Consider the following 25,062-nt stretch of genomic DNA (forward strand, 5'->3'; position numbering starts at 1 on the left):
GACGAAGCACTTGCAAGCTGCCAGCAGCGCGGTCTCTACCACCAGGATGGAGTTGGATGTGGAGATGAAGGAAGAAGCTTGCGAGCATGCCAAGAATCTCGTTTGATTAGCCGTCGAGGCGAGCGCGAGTCTTAAAAAGTGTCACACGCTGACTGTGCCCGTCATCTTGCTTGATTTCCTGTGGAGCAAAGCCGAAGAAGTGGATCTGTGCGCAAATTTCAATCCAGGGTCTCGCAATGCTCCATCTTCATCATCACCATCACCTTATCTCGACAAGCTCAACAAGCAAAAAAGCACTCGACATCCAGCAGGATCGGATTGCCCAGGCATCTGGCTGATCGATCTCGTGTCGGCACCGTCCGAGTCGCCATTGTGCAGTCATCACATGCCGATGTCCCTCTGCTGATCACGGGAAGCGAAAGCAAGCTGACTGGGCACCCGCAAGACTGCACCACGCCAAGGTCGGATAGGGCTAAACCGGGGTGTCACATTCGGTACCTCAGTGGGCTCTCTACGCATTCGAATCTTCGCAAGGATGGCGTCTAAACGAGCAGGCGAGGCTGCCGCAGCCATAGCGGGTCCACCGACATTGCCGAGAGCGCAGATCCCCGCCGAGCATCTGCAGATTCTGCTGCAAAGATTCGAATCGCTCCTGTCATCCATCGTGGGACTCAAGGAAGAGATTGCCACGGTGCCTGGCATGGATGAGTGGCCCGCGCTGCTGCATCGATACACCAATCTGCTTTCGCACGCCTACTCGCTGTCGTCATCGCTCCTGTCGGCTTCGCCCCACTTTCTGCCGTCGCAATTGGCTTCCTTCAACAAGGTGCTAGAAGCCGAGGCGGAGAATGCCAATTTGTACGCAGATGCGTCCGAATCGTCGACGCTCTTTGGAGGCATCATGCGAGGAGGTGGGATGGCTGCTGAAGACGGTGTCAAGGCGACAGCAGATGGGCTGCCGGAGCTCAGCTTTTACGACCGCAACAATCCGCTGCCCCTTCTGCTAGCTCATCCAGTCTTGCCCATTCCGGACGAAAACATCAACTTTCTCGGAGCTCTTCTCCGAACAGCGCCCGAGGCCGACATCCTCAAGGAAGAAAGCGCCCTCATCGAGAGCTACGATGCGTCCACGCTTGACCATCATCAAGCCGATGTCGGTGCTCAGCTAGACCGTATTCAGGACGATATCTCGCAACATGATAATCTGTCGTTACGAGCGTTGAGGATATGGTACCATCTACGCAACGCTCCAGACGACGAGGGCAATGTCCTCAACCTCCGCGAACGATTGCCTGTCGCCGACGACGGCGATGTCGATGAAGACGAAGAAGACGGGTCAGACGATGACACTGACGATGATGACGAGGATGGCGCCGAGATCAAGAGATCACAGCTGGAGCAGAGGCATCGACGTCGGATGGAGCAGAGCTGTTGGAGTGCCGATGATGTCTCTGCTTTTCTGCGCGGCCACAGAGCTGTGCCATAAGGTATCCATGCCGAATGGACGCCTCAGCGTGACAGTCCAACAAGTCATTTTTGCGACCCAGACTTCTCAGCACCCAACCAGCATCACAGGCAGAAGAGCTTGAACGGAAACTCACCTTCAAGCAGAGTCTCGACCGGCTTGGCCGATTCGGCTCCAGGTCCTTGCGCTCGATCGGGCGAATCGGGCTCCATCGCAGCAGTTGGCCGGATGCGGGGTAGACATGCTAGATCGGACGGTACAAGCCCAGCTCAGCATTGGATCACGACATGATCAACCGCAGCTCGCGCCACGGTACAACCATCGTCATGCAGACATACATACACAGGCTTGACATATCAAGCCGCGGCACGGACATGGCCGCTACGGGTCACCGCGGGGAGGTGAGATGCAAAGTCTGGACCGGGCTTCAAAGCCCGCAACGCAGTCGGACGCAGCTCTGCGCGGTAAAATTAAAGCTCAGCTTTGAGCGCGTGATTCTGATGACAGAGCCTTTATCCATGCCGACAGCGACCGGCTCTGGTCGAGTCGCTGGGCAAACCACTTTTGTGGCGGGTTTGCCGCGCTATTTCCAGCCGAAAGTATCAGGCTGAGTCTCGGATGTTGTCGGCCAATCAACGATAGAACGCAGTCCTGCGCGGTGCAGCAGCAGTGTGCGAAACGATTGTGCGCGCTTCATTGTTCGTACTGTAACGCGCCGAAAGCGGCTTGTGGGCTGAGATGAGCGCACATGAATGAGCCTGTTTACATTTGTACCGTGGCTTGACGGACGCAGACAATAGAACTGCTCGTCGATTGCTACACCTGCTACGTACGCGATGTGCTTGCTCGTTTGTGACCAGCGGCAACACGAGACAGGACGAGGCGGGACGAAGCTCTGCTCGCCTTGTCAAGGTACCATAGATGCACAAACGCTAACCGAACTCGAATCCGGGCTCCGTGATGTTCGGCCCAGCCGAACGGCAAGTCAAAGACAGGGTCTGGACCCGACCGCTTCGAGAATAACAAATTATATCACTTCGAAGTGTATTCACAAGCTCAGTTTTGAAATTGGCGATTTTCGAGGTGCATCAAGTTGAATTGGGGCGGCGTCCCAAGAATTTGGCAAGACATCGGAAAGCCGTCGGGGAACGGAAGCACCCAAGGTTGGGCCCATGAGGCTTGTCAGCCATGTGCTCACATGGCCAGGCCCCTTTGTGGTCCCTGGGGGCCGCTTGCATTGGTCAGTGATGCCACCGCGTGACTGTCAGCCGATCCAAGATAGCGACGCATCAAGTCATCGAATATGGCCACACACCAATTCTCGGTTCTTGCAATCGAGGCTGGCTTGCGTGAGACCATCTTCTATTGATAGAATGTCCCTCTGGCAAGACGATCGAAGGACAGGAAGACAGCCGTGCCTGGCGAACTCACCACACATCAAGGTCGACTGTGGTTGTGCAGCAGCCACATGAGCCGTGGCTGAGTGGTCCATTGTGTGTGCAGCGGGAGCGGACTTATTCAAACCCAAAGCCATGTTTGGTCTGGGCCTTGTTTTCTCCGCGTGACAATGATGGGGCTGAACCATAAGAGGCCAGCGAGACACGCGCCAACACAGTTCTAAAAATGGTGTATTTTTGAGTGGTTGCGCGTTGCAGTGCGTTGCATTTGCCGTCATACGGGCTTCCATTAGTTTTATATGTTTGTTTTCCAGAAGACAGACGGAGAGTGAGTGAGATTTGCAGCTGCACAAGGCGACCGAAGCGAGCTGATCAACTGTCAAACAAGAAGAATCATCTGATTTCTGAGAACCAAGCACAACGCCTGTCTTTGTTGCTCGCACTGCTTGCAGCTCGGCTTGCCATTCAAAGCGCTGTGCAAACACGAACCGAAATCTTGACTCTCTTTTGACACGAGGGCGCCTTTCCTCCATGCAACTCAGCATTGTCTGACTGGTGTGCGCTCGTCCAGAAGCGCCTCTCTTGACGTTCATGCTCGATCCAATTTGATTCGCCGCCATCATCTCCGCCTTCCCTTTCCACAAAACCTTGTCCTCTGCTTTGCCGCCCTTTCTTGTAGCTTGACGCTTCTCGACTCGCCTACCCCTCGCTTCCATTCGAGTCCAGCGGTTGTTCGACCACACTGCTCCCGCCCTTGCATCGAGATTCGACCTTATGCAATCCATTGTTCCTTCACCTCGCCCGTTCCGATTCTACGGTACGCTGACCACACCTGAATCTCGCATTCTCTCGCCTCCTCCCCCATTGTCTATCAGGGCCCAGGGCCTGGATCCTCCCGGCCTCTGCGGCGTCTCTCATGTGGGCGGACTCCGCTCTGCCCGCCTCTGCCAACCTTGTTGCCCTTCCCGCCTCCGCATCACCCTCTGCCTCTTGCCAGCGCTCCCTTTGTCTGCTCCTCCTTTGACTTCCACGATGCTCCTGCTCGATCGGATCCTTCTCTCTCGCGGTACACATCCACACTAGACTGCCTCATCCGGGGACCGTTCCATACCCCATGGCCTTCTACCACAAGACCAAACATTCTGCGGCCTTTCATCCATTCGCCGCTTTTCATTGTGTACCCTTTACCGCTACTCTGCAAATGTGCAACGTCTAAGGGTACCGTGATCGTCTCTGCTCTTCATGGACTGCTTGGTGGGCTGTCTTGTTCGCCTCCTCCCCACATCCTGTCAACCATCTTTGGTACCATCACTTCTCTTTACATCACCACCACCACCCTTCATCTCTCGAACAGTTAGCACCAGCGTCCTCAGCTCTCGTCATCTCTTCTTGATCGACACTTGATACATTGCTACATTGCTTCGCAAATCACCACCACCATCGACGCAGCAGGTCGCATCGCAGCGACCTAGTTTCACCATTACCGCCATCCTCTCTTCGCACCAGCTGTCTAGCTGGTCGCACGCCCTTCCGATGGATGATGATCGGTACTACGACAGAGGTAGCCAGCTTCGCATCTCTGCTCGTCCTCCTTCCTACCCCGCACCTCGCGGCTATGAGTCGTCCTACGCCTATCCGCAGTATCCAACTCACCAGCAGCCGTACTATCCGGCACCCTCGCAGCAGCGCGCTGCACCACGCGATGCCGAGTGGGCCTACGCCTCGTCGTCGCGCTCTCCCCCCGTCGACGTGCCTGGCCCCTCCCGCCAGGCGGTGAGCTACCGACCTCGTCCCGAACCCGTTGCTGCGCCGGCACCCACCCCTGGTCTGCCTTCCCGATCAGAATGGCTCGTCCTTCCCTCCGTCTCCCACGCCCTGGGCCAGTACAACGATCGTCGACGCTCCGACCCGCGCTTCTCTCTCGTCATCCGTCAACAACCGCGTCGTGGTCTGGCCATTGGCAACAGCCAAATGTCCCTCCGCACCGCTCGCTCGGTCCCCATCGACCCCCCACCCGTCTGCGAGCTCCTCATCGACCGTTCTGGTGACGAACAGCTGCTTTCCCTCCCCGAAGTGTTCATCCGCGCCCAACTAGTCCGCGGCGATGCACCCACCGAAGAGTGTCTCCCTGATGCACGCCGTATCGAGCCTCTCGTAGGAGACACCCTGCAATCGCCCTTCAACTCGCGCATCGACACGCGCGAGGATCAGAGCTTTTTCGTCTTCAAGGAGCTCGGTGTGCGCAATCGCGGCGTGTACCGGCTGAGGTTCGATCTGTTCGATCGTGTCGGAGCGAGGGTGTTCAAGATCGCCAGCGTCTACAGCGACGCATTCGAGGTGCAGGAGCGAAGGAAGCACCCTGGGTTGGGTGCGAGTAGTGCCTTGATGGACGCGCTGGTGGATCGGGGGATGAAGTACAAGTTGCGCAAGGCGAACGACAAGGCGAACCCGAAGAAGCGCAAGTCTCCGGAAGATTTCTACTACGGAGACGAACGGGCGAGTCAGGGGAGGAGACAGAGTTATGCAGGTGGCGAGTACCCGGGGCCTCGGGAGATGATTAGGCCGATAGCGCAGCGCCCCGGGTCGAGCGAACGCGAGGGTGGATATGGCGAGATGCTCCCTCCTCTTCGCGCGCAGGGCCAAAGGCTCTCCCCGACCTTCGCAGCAAAACCACCCCAACTGCCCTCCCTCACACGTCTCGCTCCTCCTCAGCGCATCTACTCCACCCCCTCCCCGCTTCCACCCCACCCCTCCCTGTTCGACAACCGCACACTCTCCCCCTCCGAGCGACCCGCACTCGAGTTCCGCTCCTCCTCCTCCTCCTCCGTCACCACCACGTCGAGTGCCGAGCGCCTCGCGTCGACACCGACGAGTTCGACAACCGACACGCCGTTCGTCTCCACCTCGGCCGCGATGGGCCTCGGTCTGCAGGGCAAAATGAACAACCCATCCCAGCGAAACGGATCACCTGCTTCAGCAACGAGTTCGGGTTCCGGTGAGGGTAGACCCACACTACCCCCAATTTCGAGCCTCTACACCCCTCAGGCTAGACGGCCGTCTGCGTATTAGACACTGTATTCTTAGACATTCAATATATCCCTTGCAGCTTCACAGACATGAATGTGCACAGACCGAACGATGAGCATCATGAATAGACTAGCCGTTCAGAGCACTGAAACATGAACAAAGCGGTGTCGCCAAACGGAATTCGCGATCCATCCATCAACTCCCCCTCGACCCCACCCGCACCTTCCCCTCTCGCATCGCAGACCTCTTCACTTCCCTCAACAATCCCTCCAACCGCCCCAACTTCAGGTTAACACTCGCAATCCTACCCATGATCCTGCTCGCCTCACCCATCATCGACTCATCCCTCTCGCCCGCCCTAAGGCATCCGTCGATCTGCGCTTCCACTCTACCAAGCAACTCGGCGAGGGTCTCGTGTGCACCCTTCTGCTCGACCGTATTGCCCTTGTATCCATTGCCGACGCATTTTTTGGAGCCGAAGACGCACCAGTCGCACCTGCCGTTTTGCGGGTCCCTCGTTTTGCCGTTCGGTCTGATGCCGGCGCCAAACGTGCAGTGCAGGTTGCGATTGCGGCACTCGACGCAGCCGGTTGGGTGAGAATGCATCCCGCGCTCCAGGGGCAGGTCGAGGGTGGGAAAGTCCTTGTAGCTCACGCGCGTGACGCCGGGCGGTACGACGAAGCGCCGTTGTCGTTGCAAGCTGAGCGAGTCGTCTGTCGGGCCTGAGAAGGCGTATCCGGCCGGCGCGCGGTGGCAGTATGATCCGCGGCGCGAGATGGCTGCGGTGAAGGCGCGACGGGGGCGGATCAATGGCAATGCCCTGCCCGACACCATCGAGAGTGAGGATCGGCGCTTTGCCGTGCTCGAGACGGTGCGTGGAGGTGCTGCGTTGCTGGTCCTCGTCGCCTTCGACGTTGTCGCGTGCGGACGCTCTACGGAGCTTGACGAGGCACCGACTCGCTCGATGCTCCCACCGGTCGTGCTTGTGTCCTTCTCAGCTGCTGCATTCGACGCATCAATGCCAGCACTGGCCGTCGGTAGTCGCTTGAAGCTAGGCATGTTGATATAGGTCGGTGGATGTGCGATCTGCCTCTTGCGAGACTCAGCAGGAGCCGGTTTGGCCAGCGTGGATGTCGAAGCATGTTGACTCCCTGATCGTCCCGCCAAACACGTCAGAGCACTGGACGACTTGTTCTTGCCAAGTGGCAGACGCCTCCCATTCGATATCTGGAGGCCACGACCGAAGCGACAACTTCGACAATTGTCGGTGATTTTCCTGTATGCGTTGCGCCCCTGGAAGCGCTCAACAGGCAGCATGAGGTGGCACGATTGGCATCGGCGCTTTGCTGCGACTGACGGCATCGAATTGCCATCAGCAGGCGAATTGCTTCGGTGAGGAACCATGATGGAAGTGTCGGGTTGTAAACGCGGGAGAGTGTGCTAGGATAGATGGTTGATGAGGGAAGCTTTGGCAGAATGACTGAACGACGTCTTGAAGGAAAAGAAGCAAGCGCAGGGACTTGGCTGCCTACAGAAGACACGGACGTGAATCGTCGGGCTTGGCTAGCGTGGTTACAATCGCAACGGTCGACTCAGCCAAGTTCCGCGTCGAGGCCCGAGCGCACTCGATCAACACTTGACCACGCGCCTCCTAGGCGCTCACTTCATCTCATTTGCTTTCGTGTGGCCCCGCATGGAATGACTCGCACTGCGCATAGAATGTGATCTTAGCACGTGTGACTTTACGAAAGGATCCCTGACTTCATCTGTATGCAGTTGAATATGGTCACCATGCATCGTTGTCACGCTTGCAATCGAAAATGCAACGTCCCCTTGCGTTCGCCTTTTCTGGCCCTTCACAGACGCAGCCGCATCACAAGATTCTCCAAATCGTATACAGTCAATTGCAATCCAAACATGAACAGATTTACGAGATGCTAACGAAAAACGGCTTTTCTCCTTCCTTCCTTGGTGTGGTCTCCTGAGCCAGTTTCACCAGCGGGTCTCCAATGGCCACTCGGATCCTCTCGGCCGTGGCAGGCGAGATCAAATGGAACGAGTCCTTCAACGCATCCCCCTGTACCTCGTCGTACTGCACTCTTGCCGCGCTGATGGCCTGTTTGAGCGCAAAGAACACGGTGCTACCCAAAAACAGCGGTGGTTCGCCGATGCCCTTGCTCGACTGGATCGTGCCGAGGTGCTTGTTGTGTCTCGCCACGGCTGGGTTGGACGGGTCCTGGACTTTGAGGAACGACACGCGCATGTCGGTGGGCGTGTCGAGGAAGGCAGGAATCTTGTAGTTGCCTGGTCCGCGCGTTGCCAGTTGGCCGTTGTTCATGTAGAGCGTCTCTTCCATGGTGAACAATCCGAAGCCTTGCGTGAACGCGCCTTCGATCTGACCCACGTCGATCGAGGGGTTGATCGACCGCCCAATGTCCATGTGCACATCGGCACGAACGATGCGATGATCACCAGTGATCGTGTCCAACTCCACCTCTGAGATCGCCACGCCCTGGGTGAAGTAGTAGAACGGCAAGCCCGTTCCGTCTTTCCAGTTGTACCCGATACCCGGTGTGCGGTAGTGACCGATCGCGCTCAGCTGCACGCGGTTGAAGTATGCGGCGTGCACAGCATCCTTCCACGCCTCGACTCCCGCCAACCCTTTGGCGGCCGCATCCTGACGGAATTTAGCGAGTGACTCGTTCAGCTGCACACACGCGTTCTTCAACGCCATACCGTTGAGATCGGACGAAGCCGACGCGGCCGTTGCGGACGTGTTGGCCGCCTGCGCCGTGTTGGTCTCGGTAAGATGCACCATCGACACGGGAATGCCGAGCTCCGTAGCCACCACCTGCGCCATCTTCGTATGCAGGCCCTGGCCCATCTCCGTCCCGCCGTGCGAGAACAGCACGCTGCCATCGTGATGGTAGATGTGCACCACGCCGTACGCCTGGTTGAGGAAGATGGCGGTGAACGAGATGCCAAACTTGGTCGGAATCATCGAGAGGCCGCGCTTTCGGTAGCGATGGGTCGCGTTGAACTCGTCGACGGCCTTGGTGCGTGCTTCGAGCTGACCGGAGCGCTTGAGCTGCTCCCACAGCGTCGGCACGTTCCAATCGACCAGCTTCTGCTTGAAGTGCGTCTCGTCGTTCTCCTGGTACAGGTTGGCCTCGCGCATCTGCTCGGGTCGCATGCCGAGCACGGCGGCTGCCTTCGTGACAAAGTCTTCCGTGAAAAACATGCCCTGCGGACCGCCAAAGCCGCGGAAGGCGGTGTTTGACATAGTGTTGGTCTTGCAGATGTAACCTTCGACGTGCAGATGCGGGATCTGGTAGCAGTTGTCGATGTGGAACATGGCACGTTCGAGCACAGCCTGCGACAGATCCTGACTCCAACCGCCGTTGTTATACACTTTGGCATGCAATCGCTCCAGCTTGCCAGAGGCGCTGAAAGCGAGCTTCCACTTGCACAAGAACGGATGACGTTGCCCGGTCGTAAGCATGTCCTCATCGCGGTCGAGCATGACGCGCACCGGTCGACCGAGCTTCTTGGCCGCCAGCGTGAGCGGAGCTGCAAAGGCAATCGTGCGCGACTCTTTACCTCCAAAGCCACCGCCCAAGCGCTTGACGCGCGTCACGACACGGTTATTTGGAATGCCCAGGATGGACGCACAGAACACCTGCGTCTCGGACGGGTTCTGCGTCGACGAGATGACCTCGATCTCCGAATCTTCCTTGCCCGGGATGACGAGACAGGCATTGGTTTCGAGATAGAAGTGCTCCTGACCACCCATGCGCGTCTCGCCTTCGAGGACGTGGTCGTACTGCGCCCAGCCTTCGTCCGACGAGTCGCCGCGATGAATCACGGGCCGCGGCGGGAAGAACTTCTCTGCTGCAATAGCCTCGTCGATGGTGAGGATATGCGGCAAATCCTCGTACTCGATCTTGACCTTGTGTGCGGCGGCCTGAGCGTTGCGCTTGGTGTCAGCGACGATAATACCGATGATCTGACCCACGGTGTAGACCTTGTCTTCGGCAAAGAAGGTTTCGTCCATCGAAGGAGGATTCCACTTGTTGCTTCCGCCTTCGGGGATGTCCTTGTGCGTGATAAAGTCGACGACGCCGGGCATCTGCAGCGCCTCAGTGGCGTCGATGTTCTTGAGTACGGCGTGCGCGCGCTGGGACAGCACAAATCCAGCATGCAGCTCATTGGCTACAGGCGGCATGTCGTCGATGTAGACCGCCTCACCCGTCACCTGCTTGAGCGCTGACAGGTGTGGGATCGAATCGCCGACCGGCTGCTTGATGACCACATCCTCCAGGTCCTGCTGGCCGGACGTGACAGGTCGCTCGACCGTGCTGGTGGCGAGCTCCTCAAGATCAGGCAACGACGCCAGTGCCGTGGCGAGCTTGGGCAACCCAAGTCTGGGAGCAGCAAGGCCCCAGAAGCGGGTCAAGAAGCCCAGCGCCAGCGTCTTGCGGAAGACGGGCATGCCACCAGGCACTCCGTACGACAGCGGGAAGTCTTTCTTAGCCAGCACCTGCAGTGCTTCGCTCAGCGTCTCAGGTTGACTGAATGTCTTGCCTACCAACAACTTCTCGACCTGCTTACTCTGCATCGTCGTCGGGCCCATACCACCAAAGGCCAGCGTCGCATCGATGATCTTGTCATCACGCACCGACACACGCAGACAGGCGTTGACGATCGCAATGTCGTCGTCCTTTCGCTTCGACTGCTTGAAAGCCTGGATCACGCTGCCGGCGTCATCAGACCAGGGCACAAAGAGCTTGGTAATGACAGCGCCGGCGGGCAACGCAGTTTTGCGGTAGCCGAGGAAGAACTCGCGCATGTTGACCGACTTTTCCTCACCGGATGTCGTGTCGACATACGAGAGCTCGGCACCGGTCGCGACCCAAACGGGATTCAAATCGGAGATGGGCGAGGCTGTGGCGATATTGCCTGCCAAGGTGGCGACATTTCTAATCTGGTTGCTCGCAAAGTAGGCCAAGTTGTCGAGGATTGCTCGCTTGACCTGTTGCGCGTACGAAGACGAAGGACGCTCGGCCTTGAGCTCACGTACGAGGTCAGAGAGGCTGAGGTTGGCGCCGACAGTGATACCGCGTTCGTCGGATCGATAGAAGGCAAGATCCTTGATGTGATCCGAGACGAAGATGGAGACGCTGTATTTGAGATGCTTGAACTTGACCTCGATACCGGTCTCGGTGTTGCCGCTACGGATCTTGCCACCGTCAGTGAGGCCGTAAAGCTTCATGCAGTCTACGAGGGATGCCAGCGATCCAGGTCGTAGCCAGACTTGTCGTGCTGTGCTTGGCTTGGTTGGGGCGGAGGTGTCGTCGGGATCGTCCGTCTCGGAGGGCTCTTCGATGAAGACAAGGTCTTGCGAGTCAAAAGAGTCCTTTGCGAGGTAGGGTGGGAAGATGAGCTCCGAAGCAACGTCATAGGGCTTGAAGTGGGCCGGGTCGAGCACCTTCTGAATGGTGTGTGCTGTGGTGGAAATGCCGGTAGATGGTGCGCACCCCTTCGACTTGCCATTGACCATGCAGCAGTCGGCACCCTTTGCACAGGGAGTCCCGGTGATGAGATCCTCCTCGGGAGGGGTGGTAGGTTCCGCGTCGTCAGAGTCCTCGCTGTTGCTATTGCTCGAACTTGCGTGGGAGCCGTTTGCACCGTTCTTGGTGCTCTTGACGGTAGCAAAAGACTTGGCGGCGTCGAGAATGGGACGGTAGCCGGTGCATCGGCAGAGACATCCGTCCAAGGAATGCTCGATGTCCTCCTCCGTCAAGTGGCCATATCCGTTCCTGACTGTCGCGTAGAGCGACATGACAATTCCAGGCGTGCAGAAACCGCATTGCGAGCCAAACAGCTTGCCTATCCTCTCCTGAATGGGGTGCGGGTTGCTGGAGCTTCCGATGCCCTCGACGGTCAGCACATGGCAGCCGTGGACCGCGACGAGAGGCAGCAGACATGCGTTGACCGACTTGTACCTGTACGGCGCTTTGGACGAGGAGGATGAGGCGTCATACTTGCCAACGACGACAGTGCAGGCACCGCAGCCGCCTTCACCACATCCGAGCTTGGTGCCGGTGAATCCTTTGCTTCGGATGAATTCTAGGAGAGTGAGGTCCAGGTCGTCGCCTTTGGTGGGAGAGAGGGCGAAGCGTGTGCTGTTGACGCTGAAGACAAGTTTCGATGGGATTGAGGTGAATTTCGGGGGTAGCTCGAAGCCATTGACCTCCTTGGTTGTCGCTGTTGGCACTGGCATTTTGGAGATGGTAGGCGCTTCTCTACTAGTGGTCGTTGAAGATTGTCCGTCGAGAGAAAGATATTTTGATATATCTTGCCGGAGTGCTATATGAGGGCGGCTATAGGAAAGAGCGAGGCGATGGAGGCGAGACGGTAAAGCGTTGCAGGATGAGAGGCGAGGAGAAGACAAGGGTGTCACGGAGAGAGTCAACAGAGTCGTGGGTAGGAAATGGCACTCACGAGCTCGAGATAAGGTTGGTCGGCCCTGCAAAGCGCTGCGAGAAGCAGTGACGGTGCGCCGAGCAAGCCCAATTCAGGGTCAAAAGCTCAATTTTTGCCACCCCACAACAGCAGCTGCTCGCCCGCTATCTTTGCCGCCGTCTCCTTCCCACCAGACCCTTAAGCTGGAATCGAGCCAGCACAGCGCGACTCTTCGCCTGAGACGCACACTCCTAATTTTCGACTGCTCGGCCAACTCCGAAGCCTCTCGAGCCTGACCAGAGCCTCTTACGAATCGACTTCCAGCTTCCGTTCGTCATCGCTAACAACTCGATGATGCTCGCGCAGCAACGCAGCAATGTCCGATCGAGCCTGAGCTTCCGGTGAATGAACCGAGCAACATTAAAGGCATGGAGCGTGGCAAAAGCGAGCCCGACCAACCTTGTCTTGCGTTCAACCGCCAATCAGCCGGCTGCCTCTGCAAAATCAGCATTGCTGCACCTCTCTTTTACCACGCGATCTTTTTCGGAGATCGCCGAGCCTGCTTTCCTCAAAGTCATCTCATTCGACTCACCAAGCTTTCCTTCACTGGCGTGCAGGCTGACGCTTTCAGACATATGAGAGGACAGACACGGTTGCATTGGATGATTGAAAGAGAAGAAAGGTTGCGACAACGGACAATGACATGCGGAACAGACGGATCACAATTGAGGAAGACAAGCGACGTTGAAGTCGAAAGGGGGAAAAGGCGAGAGGGTCGCTTAGAGCGTGAACAGGAAACGCAGATCAGAGACGCTGAGTCGGCCCATGGCACCGTCATCCTTGCCAATGGCAGCCTCGATCATGGCGCTCTTCTTATTCTGCAGCTCGATGATACGCGATTCGATGCTGTTCTCGATCACCATGCGCTTGACAATGATCGGACGGTGCTGACCCAAACGGTGGATACGATCCATCGCCTGCACCTCGACCGAAGGGTTCCACCAGGGGTCCATCAGGTACACTCGCGAGGCTTCCGTCAGGTTGAGCGCGACACCTCCTGCCTTGAGCGACACCAGGAACACCGTCACACCCGGGTTCTCCATGAAATGCTTGATGGTGCGGTTACGAGCTTCGGGTGACATGTTGCCCTCCAGTCGGCAAATCTGGAAGCCGGCGCGCTGCAGACGGAAGGCGATCAGGTCGAGGAAGTTGACAAACTGCGAGAAGACCAGCGACTTGATCGTCTTGTCCTCGCTGCGCAGCTGCGTCAGCTCTTCAACCAGCGCCTCGATCTTGGTGCTCGATCGCCACTTGTCCATATCGAGTCGCGACAGGATGCCTTGGCGTCCAGAGTCGTTCATGCGAATCGAGCCCTGAGGAGGTTCCAGCGCCTCAGCCTCCAGGTCGATCGAAAGAGTGGCGTGGCAATAGGGGCAGTCGGGAACCATGCCCGGCACGATCTCCGAGTCGAGGTACTGACGGACGCACTCGCGGCAGAAGATGTGCTTGCAGCGAGACATGATAGCGTCCTCGGCTTCGTCGGTGCAGATACGGCAGACGTGGATCTCGCTCTGGTCCTCGCCAAGCAGCTTGGAGGCGAGACCCGTCTTAGATCGCAGGACGAGATCGGGGTGGTTGGCGAGTTGCCTCATTCGAGTCAGCAGCGTGAAGATGTTCGAGTAGTTGTTCAGCACCGTGCCCTGATCGAGGTAGGTGCTGAACTTTCGAGTCGTGTCCGTGTAGAGCGACGTGTACAGGTCTTCCTCCTCTTCGTTGAACAGATCGCGACGCACCTCGATGGTACGCGGCGGCAGACCCATGTCGTCGGCACGCTCTAGCTTGGTTCGTCGCAGCATCATGCGCTCGAGCAAGATGCGCAGACGACGGAAAGCATCGCGACCTTCGCCGTGCTGAGCACCGCTTCGCTGGATCGGCTTGAGAATCTCGTTGTTCCAGTAGCACGTGTGGTGCATGGGCGTGTGACCGCAGGAGTCGCAGTTGCGCTTGTCGCTGAAGGACCAGTGCAGCGACTTGCAAGGGCACTTCTTGCAGAAGTAGTAGGCGAAGGGGTCACCACCCAGGAAGCGGATCATCGAATACAATTCACCGACACGATTCTGCAGAGGCGTGCCACTGAGACACCATCGGAAGTCGCCCTGCAGAGCGAAGGCACCCTTGGCGGTGTTGGTCGAGCGCTCTTTGATGTTGTGAGCCTCATCGAGGATAATGCGACGCCAATGCACGGCGTGGAGGGCCGACTTTTCCTTGAGGAGCTCGTTCTTGCGGCGGAAGCCCGACTCCTGCTTGCGGAAGCTGCTTTCCAGCACGGCGTAACTGGTGAGCACGACGTCAGCTGCCTGAAGTTCCTTGAGGTTTTGAGTCCGGTTGGCCCCGTGCCACATGAGGACCTTGAGCTTGGGCTCGGTGTACTGCTCAATCTCGTTGCGCCACTGCATGATGGCGACGGTAGGGGCGACAACAAGACAAGGCTTCTTGCGGTCAGAGAGCATGAGGCTGATCATCTGGATGGTCTTGCCCATACCCATCTCGTCGGCGAGCATGCCTCCTTTCCAAGTGCCCTGCTCCTGGCGAGTCATCCAGAACAGACCCTCGCGTTGGAAAGGCAAAAGTCGGATGTTGAGGCCAGTAGGCTGTTCGGCCTCCTCGGGCTTGATGACGGCGACGGTCCTCTGCAGGTCTTCCCAGACCGACTTGAGCTGAGGATGGTGTTTGGTGAGCGCTGTGAAGTTCTTGTCGTACTGGGTGCGAGCATCCTTCTTCTTCAGACGTGCGAGACGCTTCTCGCTTCGGATTCGAGCCTGGCGCTGCTTTGCGGTCTCGTACTGGATGTCCTCGGCATAGAAGTTGTTGCCCGCGGCGCCGGCGGCGGGCGGCTCGAAATCATCGTCTTCGTCGGTGGCGTCGTCGTCGTCGGAGTCGAACTTGATGTCCTGAAGCGAGGCAAACGTACTAGGACCAGCTTCAGCGACGGCGTTGTCTCGCGACGCGGCGGACCACTTCTTCTTCTTCGCAAGGGGCTCTTCGTCGCTGCTGATGTCGTCGAAAGAAGCGTCATCCTCCTCGTACTTGTCCTCGTCCAGAGAGACGTTGTCGTCGTCAGACTCGTCTTTGTACAATTTCAGCGCCTTGGTGCCGGAGGACGCCGTGCTGCGGCGAGGCTGTCGACGCGAACGAGGAGTAAGGTCAATGTCACTGAGAGCAACATCGCTCTCGTCGTCTTCGATCTTGGCGGTGGCTTTGCCCTTGCCTTTGGCGGAGCCCTTGCCTCCGAGCTGACTGTCAACCTCTGCCTTGACTGCTGCGGCTGCGGGATTCTCCGGGCCGAGCTCTCGGTCCAGCATAGCATCGAGAGCCTCATCGTCTTCTTTGGTCCAGCGCTTGACGGTGGAGATGCTCGAGGGCTGGCTGCGAGCCGAGGGGCGACGAGCCAGTGGCTTGACGTCCTCTTCGGTCTTCGAGTTCTTTGCCGGAGCGGCGGCGATTGTGGAAGATGCTTTGCGCTTTCGCGAGTCGCTCGATGAAGCGGCTGAGGCTTCTGCTTTGACTTGTGTCTTGATGGACGCGGATCGGCTGGGGCGAGTGCTGCGGGGACGAGGCTCGATCTGGGCAATCTCGATGTCCTTGACGTCGTCCTCATGGTCGTCGTCGCCTTCGACAGAGGTCTCGGGGGTGTGACTGCCAGAGGCGAAGGTCGAGTTGGTGCGCGAGGATCGGGCGGTGGCCGGCGTGCTCAGAGCAGAGGCAGCGAGCGAGCTCGCGGTTCCAGCTCGACGTCGGCGGACGGGCGATTCGAGCTGAGCAATGACGACCTTCTCATCGTCGGAGGAGGAGATGACGATGGGTTCCTGCTTCTTCGAAGCGGTAGCCGATTGGCGAGAGGAGCGACGGGGCGGCATGACGTGGGTCGATCGGCGGGTTGTGGGGCAGCAGCTAGGGGGATTGGGGTTGCTTGCGATCGAGGCTTGAAGTGGCCAGGGAGGAACCGCTATGAGAACAAGTCACGATCAAGCTCTGAACGGGAGGAAGTAAAGCGTCGAAACCGACCGAAGGCACAGGAGCTCTTCTGCTCGGAGGGGAAGAATCAACGAGCCAGTCGTTGAAGGAAGCGGGTGTATGCGTTGACTGCTCTTGGCAGGAAGCGGATGATACGGTCGTGAGACACTCGGATCAAAAGAAACGAGCGCTGCAGGAGGATGAAAGGCGATATGCCCAAGTCGAAGATCGAGAGACTCGAGGCTTGAAAGTATCAGGAAAGGGGAGGGAATGGGGCGTTGGAAGCTGGAGGGATGATGGGCAGAAGAAGGATAGGAAGAAAGGCGGTCGACCGACTCAGCCAATTTTCGCCACCGGCAGGCTGTCTGTGTGTCAAACCCTTAATCAAGGCTCAGGCTTCTGTGTGGGTCTCAGATTTCAAAAAAACTCAGCCTTTGCTGCATGCTGAGAGGCGACCTGCATCAACGCTGCAGCCCCCTCCGCCTCGGTCCCCACACAAATTCTTTCTTCTGAGCCGCTCAGCCTTTTGAGTTGAAAAAGGCGCCACTTTTCTGACCTGAATTTTCCGCCCTTTTTCCTGAAATCACTTTACGCGTCGCCAGATTGGTTTGTTCTCGCGCGTTTGGAACCAACACTTCGAGAGCTCAGCCACAGAGGCCGGATGAGTTCTCAGTGACATCTTGTATCGATGCTTTGCTGTACACAACGCTGTCAGCTTACAACACGGACATCGTGCACTCCTTGCAGAACCGCTTGTATGCAAATGACATTTCCAGCGAAGACGAGGCACCAACATGTCCGCTAAAGATTGCTCTCGTTCCAGTACACGGGCACACCATAAACGACGGTGGCAGCGCCAGTGAGGTACGGCAATCTGCAGTCGTTGCGGCTCTCGGCAACCGCGCGGGCCAGTGACATCTCTGTCGGTCGTCGGGTCGCTTCCAGATTGCCCTTGCGGTCCAGCTTGATGTTCCGCGCGGCCGGCTTGACTTCCGCCCGCTCCTTTGCCTCCATGAGTCCCAACCGACCGAACACGCCTTCGCAGACCGAGTCGAGCTCGCGATCCGTCATGTCCCACAGGTTGCCCACCATCGCAGGGGCACCGGCACACATGTAGTTGAGCGGCGTGCCTGTGCGATCAAATTCGCCATTGTCGTGTAGCATCGCCGATGAGCAGCCCCACAGCATCGCCACAGCGCACCGCTGGAGCTCTCGCACTTTCGATTGCCGGATGAACTGCTCCGCTCCGCCGTGGCCGAAGTACAGCACAAGGTCGGACGATGAGAGCGCGTCGGGAAGCTCGTCTACAATCGGTTGACGACCAACAATGCCCTTCCACCCCTGACTGGCACCACGTTGCTTGAGCCACGGCTCGAAGCGGTCCTGACTCTGCAACAGGTCTCCTCCTGGGTTGAGCAGGTAGAACGTCTTGCGCTGAGAGAGGCTGAAGAGCTTGCCGTTGCGAAGCGCTACTTGCCAGGCTGAGTCCGACGCAGCCGAGGCTGCGGGTTCGTCTACCTGCGTCTGGCTTTTGCTGCCAAGACTAGTTGCTTTTGTGGTTCGCGAGCCTTTCGTCGGCGATCGCAGCGCAGATCGAGCCGCATGTTTGCCTTTCTGCAAAGGACTCAGCTCGAGCTCGTCCATTTCCTGGTCGTCTTGTCCGACTTCGGCTTTCTGACAGAAGACCTTTGCCAGTTCGATCCGATCTTGCAAGAAGGCCATCGACGGGATACGGCTGACTGCTCGGTTGCGGAGGATCGGCATCGACTCCCACGGGAAGATAGCCGTATCCTTGTCGAGCACCAGGAAGATGTGATGATCCTGCGCCTGCTCCTCTTCGTCGATCGCAACGTAAGCCATGCTGGCCTTGTTTGGAGACGTCTGTGATTTCTTGCCGTTGAATTCTTCCAAGGCTCCGCGCAGGTCCATGGCCGTCTCGTCCAGATCGATCTCGTCCACCGCCACCTGGAAGCCGCTGAACTGCAGTGCATCCATCACATAGTGCACAAGGTCCTCCAGGTCCTCATCCGTGCAGTCGACTGGCAGGCCCGCGAAGCACTCGAAGACCGCGTCATCGAGCTTGAGCTTGGCGGGTCGTTTGTTGGCCGTCGGGAAGCAAGCACGTCGGATGATCTTCTCGAACTTTGCTCGCAGCGCAGCAGTAGCTCGCGCGTCCGAAGTCGGATCCGAGAAGACGCCCTTGAAGCCGCCCAACCAGGTATCCTGCATGGCCTGAAGTAGATCACGCAGCTCGTCATCGAGACGATGACGTTCGGTCCACCACTGCCTTCTTGCTTCCATGCTCTGAACATCCTTGACGCCGTGGATGCCGTCGTTGCTGAGACGAACGATCTCGACGATCTTGTCCTGAGCAGCTTTGAGCGTCAGCTGCTCTTCTTCCTCTTCCGTCCCATCTCGTTGGCTGCGCCGGTTCATTGGCAGGCTGTAGAGCACCGCTTCCTTGGCAGTGCATCCGTCTGGGCCTCCACCTCCTTCTTGGCGGGTCAGCACCAGGTGCTCGACATCGGTGCTGCGGACGGAGATGGAGATGACGGTCCAGTTGCGCGGCAGAAGATGCTTGGCGGCGCCGGCTTCGTGCTGGGCTTGCTGATGACGGAGTCGAACCGACTGCCAGAACGCAGAGAAAGGGTGGCTTGGTGTAGAGGTCGCGCCTGCATCCGCTTTGCCGTTCAACGACAGCTTGGCGAGTCGAGTGGGCAAAGCATCTGCTTCGTCGAGATCCTCTGCCTCAATGCTGCGGCCCCGCTGGGTGCGAGATACGAGCGCGCTTTGAAGATCGCCGCTCGTTATGCTGGGCCACTCTTGATCGTCTGTGGCCATATTGGAGCCCCGCAATTTGGCAGAGATGGCCACCAGGAGATTCCGGCGGACACCAACGCTTGAAGCCCAGTCCAGTAGTCCCGCAGCAGCGTTGGCCGCCATTTTGACATTCTTACCAAGCGCTGCCTGCGTAGTGTGAACCTGAGCGAGACTGGCAAACGCTTCACGCAGCACCAGCGAATGCGAAGACAGCAAGCCAAGAGAGAGCGCCTCTCGGAAAGCCGAGTCAGCAGGGGCGAGCATTGCAATTGCCGTCTTGACGGTCTCCTCCGAGATGCTTTGGTGTGATCCGGCCGGTGCTACCAGCGTGCGAACGCTGACCGACGGCACCATCGGGATGGAGATGGCCGCTTCCGGCAGCATGCTGAAGAAGTGATCGTTCTTGAGGTGCTCGAGCGCTCTTCGAAGTGCGATCCTGCCCTCCACGACGAACTGCTCGACACGAGCATCGACTGTGGCGAGGCCGTCTCGGATCGAAGCCGCCTTTTCCACCGCTTGCTCGCTCTTTTCGAACTCACCCATCAAATGCAAGATCCAAGCCTGTCTCTGCAAGAGTCTGGACTGCAGCTCGGGCAGCACCAGGTCCATCTCTACACCGTTGCTGAGTCGGGCTCGAAGCTGTTGCCCCGGTGAGGTCAGACTCGAGATCCTCCGCTGATGGGTCCCGGACTTTGGCATCGGCGAAGCCAGCACCTGTTCGGCCTCAGCGAAAGCGGAGCTGAGAGAGCGCAACGTAGCCTCACCGGCTGTGTACGAACGGAGCGCCTCGCCCAGCTGCTCGATGCGCATGAGGCAGTCACCCTGCACATAGGACAGGGACACCACCTCCGGTATCCAAGTATTTTGCAGCACCTCGAGACAGCGCGACAAGTCGTCCTGTCCCCCTTCGGCTTTGTTGAGCTGAAGTCGTACTTCGCCTCGCTGCACGAGCGCGCGAGCGAGCGGCAGAGCGAATCGCAAGGAGGTCGCAAAGTCGATGCCTTCGCCCGCCATCGCCTCTGCGTCGACGGCCGAGCCGCGGACACTGTGCAGACGACTGAGACGTGTATAGTTATCGAGGAGCAACCCGCAGCATCTCCAGAAGAGGCCTGAGAAGGTAGATCCGCAGAATTTGGGCAGGTGCTGCTCCTCGGCTTGCTTTTGCTGGTCGGCAGCTGACTCCATCACTATGTCGCTCGATGGCGCCAATCCGTCGGAGTGCAGGTTCTGCGACGCATCCTGCTCTGAGATCTGCATCCTGGTGGCAATGTGGGAGAGGTTGCTGGACAGTCGAATGAGCTGGCGCAGAGCGAGCGTGGTCGCCTCGATGCTGGCTGCCAAATCGCCGCGTGCTAATTGCACGTGAGCGCATGTTGAGAATGCAATTGCTTGCCTTTCTCGTTGACGGAGGCGGTCCATGGAGCTCGTTGCAGATTTCTCGCTTTTGCTCGGTGCCTTGGCCATCTTGAGACCCTCAGCGAATCGGGCTTGCGCGCCGGCAAGGTCGCGCTCCTGGGCGAGAAGCTGCGCTTGCGCCATCAAATAACGGAAACGCACGTCCTGCGAGACCAACAGCAGCTTGCCGGAAGGTGAGCTAGGAGAAGCACTCCTCCCGAGCACGCTTGTCGCCGATCGAAGGACTGATTCGGCACGAGCTGGTTTTCCAAGTGCGAGATATGCCGAACAAAGGTCCGCAGATGCACGGCAGAAGAGCCCCTCGAGGCCAAGCACGATCTCTGCGCGGTGGCGCGCTGCCTGACGTACAGCTTTGAGGATCTGCACGCTGCACCGAGTGAGGGCGAGTGCTGAGAAAGCCTCGTGATAGGTCAACAAGGACTGGCAGAAGTGCTCCGGGCGGTCGAGCCTGCCTGCTCCTCCAGCTACATTCGACGGAGAAGAGCGAAGGGCCAAGGACGATGCAGGCGCATCAAAGATAGGCTTGGCCGTCTTCGAAGGCGGCGTTTTTGGATCAGCAACGGGCGTGACAACTGCTTGCGTTGGGGCCGCGCGCTGGACGAGCGCCTTACGTGCGGTCGCGGTCCTGCCTGGCACTCGTAGCGCCTTACGAGGCACACCTCTAGTTCCTGGTGTGGCTACGGGCGTTTCCGATGAAGTCCTTGGGGAGCTGCGAGGAGCTTGAGGCGTCGCTGGCTGTGATGCTCTCGCTGATGTAGTGAATGACAAGGAGAGATCCTTGCAGGCCACTTCCACCTTTGTAGCGACGGTCTGAGGATTTTCGAATGGCTGACGCAGGCGAGCGTGCAGCGCAGTCGAAAGCAAGATGGAACAGCGATACTGTGCCTTGAAACGCAGCAGTCCCTCGTCGTTTGCATGAGCCTGTGCGTCAAGACAGGCAATTGCATCTTCCTCCAGCTCAGTCACTTCATCTTCCGAGAGCGAGAGGGCATGAGACAAGACATCCATCTCCAGTCTTCGCGCCAAGGTCCTTGCACGGCGGAGCGGGAACCCTGTAGCATCATAGACCTGCAGCAGAGCTAGCTGGATGTTGCTGATGGCCCTGACCGCATTTGAGAGATGCGAGCGGGCCTCTACGAGTGTAGCGCAGTGTTCGAGGATGGCGCCCTTGACACTAGCTTGCACCTCGTTGCTCTCCGTGAGCCAAGTGACAAGGCTGTGGTCCTGGTCGTGCGGGTCCATGTCCAAAGAAAGCTCGTACACGCTGAGGTCGACGACAGCCTTGATCGCACCAGAAAGACCCTTGGTGTCTGCCATCTTGAAGACTTCTTCAATGCTGCTGCTGCCGACGTGATGATCTAGGGTTGATCCCAAGACACGTGCATGTGAAAAGAGCAGTCGGCGGTAGGTTCGCAAGGCTTCGGCCTTGCTGCCCGCAAAGCGATACGCCACCGCGGTGTACTCGAGCTTCTTATTAAGAGCTTCGCGTCGCTTGATGAGAGTGCCGTTGAGCTCGTGCTGTTCTAGGGCAGAATCTGCTGCCTGAAGAAGCTGCAAAGATTCGTCGTCACAGTCAACAGCAAGTTGGAGAAACTCGGCAGCCTCGACGTAGCTGGCTGCGTTGTAGAGAATGCCCGCTGGATTGTAGAAGCTGGTGGAGAGAAGCCGCAGCTGTTCCGCGACCACGTTGTTGGGAAGCGACTGCGCCAGACCGGTTTGCATAATATCTCGGCACTTTTTCAACTCGCTAAAAGCGTCTTGACGGGCGACGCGCGAAGTGGCGTTGAAGAGCTTGTTGGCAAGCACTCTGTAGCCGTAGACAATATCGGTGAGACACGCGTCCCTGCTCGGAAGGGAGGCGGTGCGTGCAGGTGTGGACTCAGCTCCCACTTCGGAAGACGATGAGCTGGTGGTCGATGCTTCGCAATGCGCGAGGAGGCTGAGTAGAAGCTGCAGGCAGGCCTGAGCGAGCTTGTCGACATTGGCAGAGCCGGTCGGATCGGCTTTGGGCTGACCCTTGCTGTCGCAACCCTGACTGCTGAGCTTGCTGCAGCTGCGACGGTGGAGCTGGTCAAGAACGCGATACAGCTTGAGCTGCGAAGACATCGGACCGGTGACAGGCCAAGCTGCGACTTTTTGCGTCAGGATCCGGGCAGCTTCGTCGAGCTTGGCCTGCGTGCCTTCTTCCGACTTGCCGGCCAGGACGTTGTCAAGCGCAAGCACGCTCCCGGTGAGGGCGGCGCAGATCTTGGCGATGTCCGTGTCGCTCAGATGAGCTCGAAGCGTGACCAGCTTCGATGAACTGACCTCTGCAGTGTTCGGCCCCGTGTCATGGATTGCGATAGGACAGTCGGCGGACCCAGATTGCGCAGATAGGCTCTCCCCTGACAACGCCGCAGTAGCACGTTCGATTCCGACCGAGCTTCCGGCCTTTCTGGCAAAGCTGAGCCAGTATTCGCAGAAGCGCTGGAACCCTTCCCCTTGAAGCTTCGTCTTTGCTTCTGAATTCTCGGCGACATTGGCGGCAGTGGCGATGATTGTTTCGAAGGTGTCTTGCACGGCGTCATAAGCTGTAGCGACATCCTCTCCTTGGCTCTGTGCCGTCTTGAGGACCGCGCCGCCGGCACGCGCTACCCGCTCCCAGAAGGCAGTCAAGTCAATGTCGCTGACTTGGACGAGCAATTGTAAGGCGAGAGTGCGCAAGGGGAGATACTCTTGATTGTTAGGTGCTTCGAGCCGCTGTAGAGCTTTCGAGATGGAGCGTTCTGTTGCGAAAGCGGCGCGGTCCAGAACGCGGACTTCGCCACCATGCCGGCGGCCATAGAGCTGCCACGCGAGAGGACCGTATTCGTGGTTGAGATCTGCTAAGATCAAGTCCAACGTGGATGAGTTGGCCGATTCGAGAGCGTGGGATACACGGTTGGACTGCAGATCAACTAGGAACGAGATGCGGGCGGGTGATGGTTCCGATATCGAGTTGGTCGTGTGTTGGAATGGCGGCAAGAAGGTGACGTGCTGCGACGTGTCCTCAGAGGTGACGCTCACGATGAGACGTTCGAGATACTCGCATTCGGCCCGGGCGATGTCTGTGAGCCCGACTGTTCTGAGCTTCGAGCAAGTGCGGAGAATGACGGTCTCGACCTCGAGCTTTTTCTGCTTGCCCGAGCTCTGGGAGGCGCTGGCGTGGTGGGTCGAGAGAAGGAAGCGGGATGCGATGCGGAACGTGTTGATGGCTGCAATGACATGCTCAACTTCGGAGCTTGTCTCCTTGCCTGTTGCTAGCCAGCCGGTTGTGACAAGCTCTGCGAAGAAGGCCAGACCAGCATTCACGAGCTGCTTGGCGAAATAGACGCAGCGAGCAGGACTTAGCTTGGCGGGCGGGGAGGTGAAGGAAGGGGAGTTGCCGAGCTCGGTGCCGAGATCGAGCTCTGTGGCGGTAGTACCGAGCTGAAGGAGGACGAAGTGCGGCAATGTGGTCGGCAACGACCGAGGCGAGGCGAGCGCTGCAAGCACCTCTGCCTCAGTCCAGCTTGCGTCTGTAGAAGAGGGAGGCTGCTGCGAGACTGGGAACTTCGCCTTCGTTGCGGCTGCAGCAGGTGCTGACCGTATCCGAGACGTACTGGATGATGCTAATGCGCCCTTGACGGTGGGCATCACGCTCACTGCAGCTGTTTTACTCGCGGACGCTGTGCGGGAACTCAATGCTGTGGTTCGCGTCGAGGTGGTCGAGGTCGATCGGCCAGTGGCGGACGATGTTGATGCAATTGTCGCAGAGGTCGCGCGGCTCGAGGAAGCAGATGATAGCGCAGCCCCCGTTCTCCCTTCTGACGCCTTCTTGGGTGCGGTGCGGGATGTGCTAGCTGGAGTGGTCGTGGTGGTCGTGGCTCTAGCACCTGCAGCGCTGCGAGTACGTGTCACCGGCTTTGCAGCAGCAGGAGCGGCTGCGGTTGCGACACTCGCGCCACTTGCAGCAGGCATTGTGGCCACCTTTCCCGGCATGCTGAGGCCGCTCAATGTGATCGGAATGCGAAGGTGATGATAGGTGGAAGGAAGCTGCTTGATGAAAGTGACACAAAGCTTTCTCCACACCACAGCACAGTACTACGCGGAATGGCTTCGTGTTGGCTCACGTGATTTGTACAAACTAACATTTTGGTGGATTTTCTCGACACGCTTGTGGCTGTTCAGGGTTCAACACCGGCTCAGGGTCAAGGTGTTGGTGTCTTACAGCACTTCCATCGCCGCTTTCGTCTCGCTGCCATCCGTTGCCCTCATCGTCCGTCGCGCCAATCTGTTCAAGACGAAGGCTGAATCTTTCAATGCTTTGTGCTTCATACAGCCGAGCCAGCTGACGCGCCTGGGTCTTCACGCGTACTTGACTTCGCGGCGGTACGCACTGCGTAGTCTCTCATCGGCTGCAGAGCACACACACACACACACACACACACACACACACAC

The 25,062-nt window shown here is 58.3% G+C and overlaps 6 protein-coding genes across 6 annotated transcripts; 2 read left to right on the top strand and 4 right to left on the bottom strand.

Annotated features, from left to right (window-relative positions):
* Positions 1-535: 535 nt before the first annotated feature.
* Positions 536-1,486, top strand: PSEUBRA_005798 (uncharacterized protein; the record flags this gene model as incomplete). The annotated part of the gene is made up of 1 exon (XM_016439188.1): positions 536-1,486. The coding sequence occupies one exon, from the start codon at positions 536-538 to the stop codon at positions 1,484-1,486; it is 951 nt and encodes a 316-aa protein (XP_016289984.1).
* A 2,909-nt stretch (positions 1,487-4,395) lies between these two features.
* Positions 4,396-5,931, top strand: PSEUBRA_005799 (Velvet factor; the record flags this gene model as incomplete). Its single annotated transcript, XM_016439185.1, has 1 exon — positions 4,396-5,931. The coding sequence occupies one exon, from the start codon at positions 4,396-4,398 to the stop codon at positions 5,929-5,931; it is 1,536 nt and encodes a 511-aa protein (XP_016289985.1).
* Positions 5,932-6,084: 153 nt separating this feature from the next.
* Positions 6,085-6,948, bottom strand: PSEUBRA_005800 (uncharacterized protein; the record flags this gene model as incomplete). The annotated part of the gene is made up of 1 exon (XM_059465612.1): positions 6,085-6,948. The coding sequence occupies one exon, from the start codon at positions 6,946-6,948 to the stop codon at positions 6,085-6,087; it is 864 nt and encodes a 287-aa protein (XP_059321675.1).
* Positions 6,949-7,816: 868 nt separating this feature from the next.
* Positions 7,817-12,172, bottom strand: PSEUBRA_005801 (Aldehyde oxidase/xanthine dehydrogenase, molybdopterin binding; the record flags this gene model as incomplete). The annotated part of the gene is made up of 1 exon (XM_016439201.1): positions 7,817-12,172. The coding sequence occupies one exon, from the start codon at positions 12,170-12,172 to the stop codon at positions 7,817-7,819; it is 4,356 nt and encodes a 1,451-aa protein (XP_016289986.1).
* Positions 12,173-13,133: 961 nt separating this feature from the next.
* Positions 13,134-16,271, bottom strand: PSEUBRA_005802 (SNF2-related; the record flags this gene model as incomplete). Its single annotated transcript, XM_016439200.1, has 1 exon — positions 13,134-16,271. One exon carries the CDS (start codon positions 16,269-16,271, stop codon positions 13,134-13,136), a length of 3,138 nt encoding a protein of 1,045 aa, XP_016289987.1.
* An 898-nt stretch (positions 16,272-17,169) lies between these two features.
* On the bottom strand, positions 17,170-24,603 carry PSEUBRA_005803 (Peptidase C50, separase; the record flags this gene model as incomplete). Its single annotated transcript, XM_059465613.1, has 1 exon — positions 17,170-24,603. The coding sequence occupies one exon, from the start codon at positions 24,601-24,603 to the stop codon at positions 17,170-17,172; it is 7,434 nt and encodes a 2,477-aa protein (XP_059320350.1).
* Positions 24,604-25,062: the final 459 nt, after the last annotated feature.

This window comes from Kalmanozyma brasiliensis (genome assembly GCF_000497045.1).
Source record: "Kalmanozyma brasiliensis GHG001 unplaced genomic scaffold PSEUBRA_SCAF7, whole genome shotgun sequence".
NCBI lineage: Eukaryota > Fungi > Basidiomycota > Ustilaginomycetes > Ustilaginales > Kalmanozyma > Kalmanozyma brasiliensis.